Genomic DNA, 11,415 nt, shown 5'->3' on the forward strand with positions numbered 1-11,415 from the left:
TTTATTCTAAGTTCCAATAATCTGCTAAAACTAGAATGAGTTCTGAGTAATAGATAAGTTTTTTTTTCTTTTCTTTAAGGATTCTGTCTTTTATTGGTTGTGATTGCTTTTTGATTTGTTTTATTTTTATCAACATAGGCCTTTGGTTTCTCGGAAACCTTTTTTTTGAAATCGAAGAAATTGATTTTGAGTCTCATTACAGCCGCTTCCTATAAGATGTTTGATTGTATGACGTTGATAGAACGATTTTTCAACGAGTATTGTCAAACCGAAACAATATAGACAGCTAATCAGAACAAAATATGATATCACAGGAACTATTAAGAAATCAAAGAGAAACAAGCAAACTGTTGTAATCTGAGATTGTCTTTAGCTATGCATTGCTTAGGTAGGAGATTAGCCCGAATTTAGAGGACGAGTCCACCATGTACCTCGTCGAAGGATTTGAAAAGAGTTTTAATCATAAAAATGCTCTCTCTTTCTCGCCAACCGGCTTCAGTCAAAATTGTCATTTAAGAAAGCTCCCTCCCTAGACAAACGTACATGTCTAATACATCCAAACCGTTGCGTTGCGATTCGTCAACGGTCATTGACGAATCGTCACACTGGAAGTCGAATCGTGCCTCAACATACCCGAAGTCGAGGGGCGCACATGTAAGCAATGAGTGAAAATGAATGGCATGTTACGAGAACGTGACAACATGAACCTTCCACGTTCTTAAAGCGTGAGATGACAGGAAGTCTATCGTCAGAATATTATAAACTATACAGTGTAGCAAATGTTGACGATTCGACACGATTCGACTCAAATCGAACGACTCGTCACAGAAAATGACAATCCGTCATACCGGATGCAAATTACATCCAGTATGACGGGTCGTCATTTGTGGTGACGAGTCGTTCGAATCAAGTTGAATCGTGTCGATTTGACAACATCGACAACCCCCCTTCACAGACACTTGCGGAATATTTTCTAAGTCTCTTACAAATTGACTTCCGGTATGCGTTTCCAAGTGTCTTGCAAATCGACATCCGGTATGACGGGTCGTTCGATTCGAGTCGATTCGACAACATCTTCAACCCCCTATCGCAGACACTTGCGGAATATTTTCTAAGTCTCTTACAAATTGACTGCCGGTATGCGTTTCCATGTTTTAAGAGATGGTTTCTCAGAACTCCGGTATCACAACACCACTTAGCCGCGAATCGATTTCCGGTTTGACGATTCGCAGCGGTTTGGGTGTATTGGACAACCCTCCTCAGTTAATAAATGATTTAGAAATTTTTACTCTCCTATTGTGGGCCTGTTCGTTTTGCTTTTGTCAAAGCTTGAAGTTATAGAAAGTTATTTTATTATTTCTTTAGTATTTTTTAGGATGAATATATCTTATTAGACGTTTTGGTTTGTAGCTGAGTATTTTTATGAGTTGTGCCGTATTTTAATGCACAAACAACTTCACGGACGATCTTTTCAAGGCCTAGCTGTGAGTGTTCGTGTGGGGTGAATGACTACAGGAAGAAAAAAAACAACAACTTTACATCAACAATAATGCCTGGAGAAATAGTAAAATTGCTTCGGGTTATATTCTATTTCGATGTTATTATTACTTCCAGTTTTGATGACTAGTAGACTCTCCAAATGTGAAGTCTGACCTAAGTCTCTCATACTCTAGTTGACGCTTTTAAACTGTGAATGGATGGCGTGCGGTCTTGGATAATTCATATCATTCGGTTCCTGTTTTAAATAATGACAACTTTACATAATTTAAAGAAGTATCAATGATGACAAGTGTCCCATATTATCATCTTTGTTCTTTATTAGCACATCTTTTTGGAAAAGAGTCAGAGTTTGAGAACGACTTTGTGATATCTTACCATTTTTTCATGCATTTTTCTAAATTTATGAGTGAAACTTTATACGTCGTTGGGCGATTGAAACTCTTAGTGAAATATCAATAGCAAACTGGGTTGATTAAAACAAGTTGGAAAAATAATAACCTAACCAGACCAATTATTCGTTCCAGTTTGAAAACATGGATAAGTTGAACGAGTAACGAACGTAAAACTTTCCATCTCTTATCAATTACAACGTGGCGCTGATAAAAGAAAAATAGCCTTCGGTGCCCATTTCCACATGCAAGCTTAGAAGGTTCTGGGCGTTGACTCATCTTCCGAGCAGCAGTTGACTGATGCAATAATCACGCTAATGTAGAACTTAAATAACTGCGACAATCTTGATAAGTCAATTTAACCTTGACTGGAATATATTCGAAACACCTGATTGTAAACAAGTCTCACCTATCGGTGCTACTACGGCCCACAGGCTATCGATTTTCATTCACACCGCAGATATTTGCTTTTGATTTTGTACACAGAATCGTCACAGTGACTTTCAAAACATGGATAAAAATTATTACGGACTGTAAAAATGTTTACTTAATACTAAATACAAAAAGAATAAAAAATAAAATAAAAAAAGGCTAAAAAATACTATATGTGTATATTAAAATTCGCATCACACATGATAAAGCCATTAGGAAATAGCCGCGTTGTACATGATAAAACTATTCTTCAGTCTATTTGTTCTGCAAAAAAGTACGTTAAAAGCGCGCTTTCTCCTTAAGGTTACGGTAGTAAGATAACATGACGGCAAAAGGCCATGTAATTTGTGGCAGGTGTTGTCTTTGATCTCACTGAAAAGGCGCTCCGTCAGTAATTGGCGCCGTTGGTAGAGGGTGGCAATATTGCACTCTTTAAGAGCTTCTTGGTAGCTTAAGACTGGGAAAATTATTGCACGGCGCTGAATATTCTCTAGCTCTTCAGAGAGATACTCAGGTAGACCATTGTGGAAAACTTGGCAAGCATATTCAGACACGGGCCGGATACACGCAGGATATCCTTTTGCACGCTATCTAATAAAATGCTAATGAAACACGTTAAGAGCTTTCATTAATATTCTCCATCCTATTCTCCTACGGTAAATAATAAAATGCGACCCTCTTTAAATATTAAAGTGTGAATAACACATTCCAAATCATTCTTTGAGTTGATTTTGTAGAGTGCAGAGACTCATAAGTGCGGTTGCTGAAGGAGGATCTCTAACAATTGATGCTGGGTAGAGTTTCTCTTGTTTTGGTTTTGTAACACATAACGTTCTGAGATCTCCCTTATTTTCAAAACGCTACTTTTGTTATTAAGGACACAAAGGAAACTCTTGAAAGTTTTACGTTTCAAGTAACACTCCTCAAAGTTGATAGATGAACGTCAGTTTTTGATAAAGTTCATCGCAGTGGCTGTTTCACTGAGATTTGATATACTTCGATATTTAGCTTTGCATTTAAGTAACTGTAACTGATATACTTTTAATCAGCAATTACCCGATTCGTTTACGTTTTATATCAGTTCCATTTGCCGATATATCTCCCTCCATTGAAACCTGGGCAATGAAGAGAAATCAGCTTTACATTTGAGCTAACAATCAATTATTTGTAAACTGTGTTCAGCTTGGGCTAAACTGCAGGGTACGTCAGTTACGCCGGGCTCCTTCTGTAGAGCAAAAACTGTCGAGGAGCAATTTCGTTTGGGCTTGAATGTTTGCCCAATCTTCTTTTCGAAATTCCGCAAATAAGTGATTCTGTAGAGAAGAGCGACTTCACAGCGAGACGAACACACTCCTCACTTCTTCCAAAACGTTTACTGACTCAGAAGGTCTTAACATGGTGATGGCTCTTACGGCCAATGACTAAAATTTGGCAATTTTTCTCTTTCCGTTGCAATTGGAAAAAAATGTTACGGTTAGTGCTTTAAGGAAAACAACTTCCTTGATAATTTAAAAAAATGCATCAATGTATTTTCCACAAATGAGCAAATGTTCCATCTCAAGAAATTTTATGAATGGAGGTCGCTTTAAGGTAAGAGACCCAAACATCTACTCATTTCGTTTCAAATTACCCAATGCTTATCTGATGAAATAATCATGTATCTTTTTTTCTTCACATTAATATAGTGCCATTGCTATGGGCTTCTTACAATATCTCCAAGTCATGCTGTTTGTATTAAATTACCTTCTCCACTGTGCCGCAAAAAGCAGTAAATTCTCAAATCTTCAAGTCTGCAATCGATGACGATGTCGTCCCTTACCACATTCTTGAGGGTCACGTGTTTCAATGATTGACAGCCCACAGCGCCACCCAGTGTCACGTGAAGTGCAGAGATGACTGCCTGTGTGTATCCATGGACTGTTTCCCTCACTCCATAGAAAATAATTGTGAGCTTAACGTCGCTGACGAAGACATGGATCCAGCGGCAATGAAATGGAGGTAGGGATGAAATTATTATGATTTGGTGAGAAGCTACACGGTGAAGGTGAGATAACATTGTTCATTTAATTCCTTATTCATTTATTTATGAACTTTCGTAAATGAAGTAAGTATCCCAAGCTGTTCAAGTGTTCCAGTGCTCCTTCAAAACAGTTTCTAAAAAAGTTCTGTGAGCAACCTGTTATATTCCTGTAGGGTGGAGATAAATTCAGCGCGAAAGAGGATTGCTATGTTAATAGATGCTGCCTCTCTAATCCTTGTCTCAATGGAGGGGTTTATCAGGAGATTCTTTTTCCACTCCACTTATGAACATAAATATTTAATTTTCTCAGACCAGACAATAAAGTTGGTTTGGTTACCATTAACTTCCCCTGAAGACACCACGTTCCATTTGATTTCAAGAGATAGTCTTCTTGATCATATTTGCGTGTTATTAATATTAACGGATGCTAGAGATAAATATGTAAATTTTTCATTACGAGGCATGTGCTACCCATACATGTTTCAAAAGCTGAAATGAAAAGTGATAATAGCTTATGAAGTTCGGATGAAGTTCTAGGTTTTGGCAAATCCACGACATTTCCATTTATCCGTAAAAATTTAAAAATTGAGAGGAAAAGTTTTGATAAATAACAAGAGAACATTATGGGATAGAGAAGGAGGCTCCTTGTCCAGGCAGTGGGAAATGTCAAATTCACTTACAATACAATGAATAGACAGTCTCTCGAACGGAAGTATTATTCCCAAGACGAATACTGCATGGAATGGCTACCTATTAATGAATATATTTTCTCTTATTTAATTTAGGGTGCATTTGCCTTGTATCGATTAAAAGTTATTTACTGCATCATGATTATACCTCAGAAGGCAAAAAGTAGACGCTAAAAACCAGAGAAAAAGAATGAGGCCGACCAACAGCAAAATTTGAACAATTATTAGCAAGCATTTCTTCGAAAAGGTTTTTAGCCTTGTTTTTCCCCGGTGAGCCTTTCAAAACCTCATTTTCACCTGTGTGTCTCTAGGCAATTGCTGCATGAATCTTGGTTATTTGAAAATTTACCTCAATGTCTTTTAAGTTACGAGGCGCAGTTTGTTTTGATTTCTGTGGGAACACGGCAGCTGGCATTTCAATAATATAGGCACAACAGTACAGTCTGCATTTGAAGAACTTCAAATGCCATAAAAACAAAAACCCATACAAGATGAACATATTTTCATAATATTACGAATATCTAGCTTTGCATTTATGTAAACTTTTGCTTGGTCTTTGTAAAGGTGGCTTGCATAGGGATATTTCTTCGAAGAACACCATGTTTTGTACAGTTACCTTGATTTGTTTAGTCTGGACCAAAGTTTATTAATAACACATTTAGTTATTCGAATAGTATCCTGAAGTGACCTACTCTATAAAAAACAGTATCTATTTTATCATTAAAACCAAATAAAACAGGCTATAGTAAATTCTAGGCTTTTAATTTCCAGCACGTTTATGTACGTAGTTCTTCTTCGTTACTTGTAAAAAAAAGAATACGCTCTTCATTTCTCCGAATAAGGCTCAAAATTTATTTTTCTTCGAAAAACGGAGCTGAAATCGACCAATTCAAAATTTAGCTCAAAAATTACAATTTTGGAAACATTTAACATCAATAGTCACCGAAACAAAGGGTTGCTAAATGTTCCCCAATGGAACACGACGAGAGCTCATAATATTTTGAAAAACATTGCGATTCTCTTTTAAAACATCCTATAAGGCTGTATTCATGAACGTAAGTAATTCATTTTAGTTTTCCCCACACGGGTAAATAGTGCTTTTCGTACACGTTGATTGGCTAGCTAGGAAGTGATAAATCAGTTCCACTCAGCCGTAGAGACAAATATCACGTCGAGAGTTTAATTTCAGACTCCTCTTCAGTTTATTGACTGAAATAAATAACTTTGTTTTTTTTCTGTCAGGCATATACTAAAATAATTGTTTACCTGGGGTGAGTGTCGGTGAAAATGATAGAGATAATCTCCATCAATATCCACCTCTACTTTGGTAAATAATTATTAACTGCCCCTACAGAGAGAACTTTCCAGTGAGTATAAATGGTTATTTTGCTTACTCAAGTTTAAGAGCTTTTTTAAGTCTACGGATATTATAAGAGTTTGTTAGGTTTGTTTGATTTGTAGCCGACTGGTGTGTACTTGATACTTTTTCTTAAAACTAGAAAAGAAACCAGCCATAAGTTTGAGCCATTAGCAGGTGTGGCAAGACTTGACATATTTTCATTCGCCGATGGAAAGAAAGCTTACATTAATACGTTCATCAATGTTTCAAATATTGTGGTAAACAGTAAATTGCGATCCGCTTTAAATATTAATGTAGGAAAAATACATTGCAAATCATTCTTTGAGAATATTCCGTCGAGGATACATACTCATCAAGTGCATTGTTTAAAAAGGATCTTTTAACAATTGATGGTAGGTAGAGTTTCTCTTTTTGTGGTTTTGTAACACAAAACCTTCTGACATCTCTCCTTAATTTCAAACGCTTTTTCTTAATTAACGGTCACACACGAAAGTCTTGAAAGTTTTACATTTCAAGAAAAACTCCTCAAACTTAGGCGATTTTTTTTAATACATGAACGTCAAACAGAAACATGCTATCATGAAACACTTTTTGATAACGTTCATCGCAGCGGCTGTTTAACTGAGATTTGACATACTTCGGCATTAGCTTTGCATTCAACTAATTGTAACCGACATACTTTTAATCGGCAATTACTGCAGTAGAGAAATTGAAACTGGTTCGTTTATTTTTCATATCAATTCCATTTGCCAATCTTAAAATGAAATCAAGACTGAATAGTCCAGAATATCTCCCTTTATTGCAACCTATGCGGTGAAGAGAAATCAGCTTGGTATTTAAACTGAGTGTTTAGCTTAAGCTAAACTACCGTGCATTTTTACAGCTTATTTTGTGAAGCATTCCTAACATAAACTGTTCAGGAGCAATTTCTTTTGCGCTTAAGTTTTTGTCTAACATATTTTCGGATAACGGCAGATTGGTGATTCTGTACAGCGAGACAACTACACTCCTTACTGTCTTTTAAAACGTTTACTGACTTAGAAGAAGGTCTCACCATGGTAATGGCTCTTACTTACGGCTAACGATTAAAATTTTGGCTCATCGCAGCGGCTGTTTCACTGAGATTTGATATACTTCGACATTTAGCTTTGTATTCAACCAACTGGAACCGACATACTTTTAATCAGCAATTACTGGTTCGTGTATTTTTTTATATCAGTTCCATTGGCAAATATATCTCCCTCCATTTCAACCTGAGCAATGAAGAGAAATCAGCTTAGTATTTGAGCTGACAATCAATTCTTTATAAACTGTGTTCAGCTTAGGCTAAACTGCAGGGAACGTTTACTGTTCCTTTTGAAGAGTATTCCTAACAGAAACCGTCGAGGAGCAATTTCGTTTGGGCTTGAATGTTTGCCCGGTCTCCTTTTCAAAATTCCGCAAATAAGTGATTCTGTAGTGAAGATCGAGTTCCCAGCGAGACGAATTAATTCTTTTCAGTCTTTCAAAACGTTTACTGACTCAGAAGGTCTCAATATGGTAATGGCTCTTACGGCTAACGACTAAAATTTTAGCAATTTTACTGCTAACTATTATTTTCTTTTCGTTGCAATTAAGATAAATGCTACGGTTCATGCTTTAAGGAAAATAATTTCATAGTTAATTTTGAAAAATCCATCAATGTTGGTCGCTTTTAAGCAGGAAACCCAAATATCTATTTATTTCGTTCCAGATTACCCCAGATTAAATAATCATGTATATTTTTTTCTTCACATCAATAGTGCCATTGCTATGGGCATCGTACAATATCTCCAAGTCGTGCTGTTTGTATTCAGTTTGACCCTCTCCACTGAGGCACAGGAAAAAGTTACTTGTCAAAACTTTAAGTTTGCTATCGATCGCGATGTCATCCATAACCAAATTCTTGAGGGTCACGTGTTTGAAAGATTGACAGTTCCAACCGCCATTGACTGTTACTTGAAGTGCAAAGATGACTGCTTGTGTGTATCCATGAATTATTTCCCTCTGTCCAGAGAAAACAATTGTGAGCTCAACGACGCTAACAAAGACATGGAGCCAGCGGCGATGAAATTGAGGCAAGGGGGAAATTATTATGATTTGGTGAGAAGCTACACGGTGAAGGTGAGATAAGATTATTTATTTAATTCCTTACTCATTTATTTATCAACTTCCGTAAACAAAGTAAATATCCCAAGATGTTCAAGTTCGTAAATAAAATAAGTATTTCCACACGATCAAGTTTTGCGGTACTCCTTAAAAAAAAGATGTGTTATAGGTCAGTCCGAGCCCAAGACAATTTTGTGCATGCCGTTTTGTCTGCGATATGATTGGTCTAGACAAAACCAAAACAAACTGATTTGGCTGAGAGAGGATTGGATCCGTTCCCTTTCTCACAAACTATTTTCTTAACGGCCATGTCGTAATGCGAAGGGAACGGCAGGACAGACATGACTACAAATTTCATAAAGACATCATTGGCTTACCCATTGCTGTATTACTGCATTTCAAATCTACTTGCAATGGAAATTTCATCTCCATTCTGGCACCCCGTTATGTGTTGTACGCACACGTACTTTGCTCGCACTGTTTGTTATCGATTCGATCAGATTCCGGTGAGATTTTTCGATGGGTGCTAAAAAGTATATGCTACCCCAATTCTATGAGCATGCTGAGCTAAAACATCCTTTGAATGTTGCTGTAGGGTGGAGGCAAATACGCACCAGAGAAGCATCATTGCATCAACAGATGCTGCCGCACCAATCCTTGTCTCAATGGAGGAGTATGTCAGGAGATTTGTGACACTCATAGCACCAGGTTTAACTGTACCTGTCCTAACACATACTCTGGTCAGCGGTGTGAGAAGATGAAACATCCGAGAAGCTGCAAAGACATAGCTAAGAACGGTGCCTCGACATCAGGAAAATACGACATCTACGATTCAAGCAATGAACGGTTTTCTGTTTACTGTGACTTGCAGTCTGAACCTGACTTTGTATGGACGTTAATACAATCGTTATCCTTGTCCAAGAAAAATGCCTTCAATTATACTGGGTTTGGCAAAAACTTTGAGATTGATATTAAAGTGGGGGAAATTAATTGGAACGAGTTCCGACTATCCTTATCACAGATGCAGTATCTTGCTAATCACTCCACACATCTGAGAGCAACTTGTAACTTTTCTACGGATGGTCTGCAGTATACGGACTACGCACGCGCTAAGCTGGCAGGTCATGACATTTTTGGTACCTGGAACACCTGCCAGATGTACGAATATGTCAATATCCGAGGAATCAATTGTTCTGATTGCACCGCCCTGACAAAACAGCAGGAAGATGTGTCCTGGCACAGAAGGAGTTACAATAGCACACAATTCGGATGTAAATTTAATGGAAAACCAGGTGGAGTCCCCGATGAAAAAAATTTCGGAAAATTTCACAACAAGTATATAAATCCGGATCACCGCTGCTCGTTTTCTCCTGCTTCTACAACGCAGCATTGGTTTGGAGCTAAATGTGACGTGTGACTTTTTGCGAATTCATTTCCTTTCATAGAAAAGGAAACACAGCCAACTGAAAGCAAGAAAACATCGGAGCAAGGCTAACAACTAACAATGACATCATGTGCCTCCAAGTTTGGCCCATTTAGGAGCTGAACTTGAACTAAACGTTTAATATCTCAGATAGTTACACTGATCTTTATCACAGAAGAATTTAGACATGCACAAGAGCGACGTCATAAGCAACCTTAGATACGTAGCGTCCATATTTGAATAGTTGAAATAAGTAGGCGGTCTCTGTACAAACACTTTTTACCTGCACATTCATCTTTTCATGTAATGTTCAATAGATAGTAAACTTACATCTTAAAAGCCAAAGGTCGATAAAATTGGCCTTTTTTCGTATTCGTCTTTGAAAACGCATTCAGAGCTCACCATTAGTTGATTCATGCAAATTACTTTGAAGCAAGTGACTAATCGTAAGTTAAAATGCTTGTGTTTAGATTCAGAGATGTTTAAATAACTCTGTACGCTATTAATCTAATTATGACATGTTCTGTCGTCGTAGGGCGATATTTTCTTGACTCAGTCAATCAACCGTTTTCTCTTTACTGATAATTGAAAATTAGCTTCGGCTTCGTTAGTTTGATCATTAGTAAAACCAAGCTTTAAGTTTAGGTTTCTTGATTTCGCTTTAAAAAATCCGCACAGTGAGGAGAAATGGTATTTACTTAGTGGCAGGGAGATGTTAGCAATTTCTCCTAAGTGATAAATATGTACAGCTTTGCTTGATTTTAATATTTGGGACTCGATGCATAACTGTGAGAAGCCCTCAACAGCCTCTCTTTCACAAGGACTAAGGTACTTAAATGCTTCGTTAGGATCACTGCTTACTTTATAACATTGCAAATTTGTTCATAAAACAATTTTTGAAATGTTCAAAATGTAGGAGATGAAGTAGGTATAGTAGTTGGATCAGATGTTTGTCAAGAAAAGCACCAGTGAAGTGTAAAGGTCATTCAGGATTGTTGTACATAATGTGAGACATCATCTTATTATAGCATCATTCCAGACTTTTCCTTAAAGCTTGTGGATTTACAGCGACATTACACTGTTGGACGTGCTGGCAATACATTATCAAATACAAATCCAAGTGACGATGAAGTTATATTCTAGTTATAAAGTTCATTATTTGAAATCTACGTTTCCGAAGTTTGAAACGTTTAATGATAAAATTGACGATTTTAGAAGCTTTTAAAGTTATGCCATTTTCCCCTCAAAAGTGGTATTCGAATTGCGCGAAAAAACCGCTGACGTCACTTTGGTAACATAAAATCGAATTCAGTATGGCGAATAGTATGAAAGATACGCGGCAACGAGGGCGATATTGTGTTGCTGGTACCCCGGCTCTGATCAGCAAAGCTCTCAGAATATATCGTTCCGCCACCGGGCATAGAATGTTTCAGTTCCCGAACGATCCCGACTGTGAGAGGAAAATTGGTTAAAAT

The 11,415-nt window shown here is 37.2% G+C and overlaps 1 protein-coding gene across 1 annotated transcript; it reads left to right on the forward strand.

Annotated features, from left to right (window-relative positions):
- Positions 1-5,369: 5,369 nt before the first annotated feature.
- Positions 5,370-11,006, forward strand: LOC136282368 (uncharacterized). The gene is made up of 3 exons (XM_066169905.1): positions 5,370-6,397; positions 8,172-8,532; positions 9,113-11,006. The coding sequence occupies exons 2-3, from the start codon at positions 8,182-8,184 to the stop codon at positions 9,932-9,934; spliced, it is 1,173 nt and encodes a 390-aa protein (XP_066026002.1). The 5' UTR covers positions 5,370-6,397; positions 8,172-8,181; the 3' UTR covers positions 9,935-11,006.
- The last annotated feature ends 409 nt before the right edge of the window (positions 11,007-11,415 follow it).

The sequence above is a fragment of the Pocillopora verrucosa genome, chromosome 7 (assembly GCF_036669915.1).
Source record: "Pocillopora verrucosa isolate sample1 chromosome 7, ASM3666991v2, whole genome shotgun sequence".
NCBI classification, from domain to species: domain Eukaryota; kingdom Metazoa; phylum Cnidaria; class Anthozoa; order Scleractinia; family Pocilloporidae; genus Pocillopora; species Pocillopora verrucosa.

Coding starts and splice junctions, on each gene's coding strand:
- LOC136282368 (XM_066169905.1), top strand. CDS start 8,182: ATGGGCATCGTACAATATCTCCAAGTCGTGCTGTTTGTATTCAGTTTG. Junction 8,533..9,112: donor TGAGAAGCTACACGGTGAAG/GTGAGATAAGAT, acceptor ATGTTGCTGTAG/GGTGGAGGCAAATACGCACC.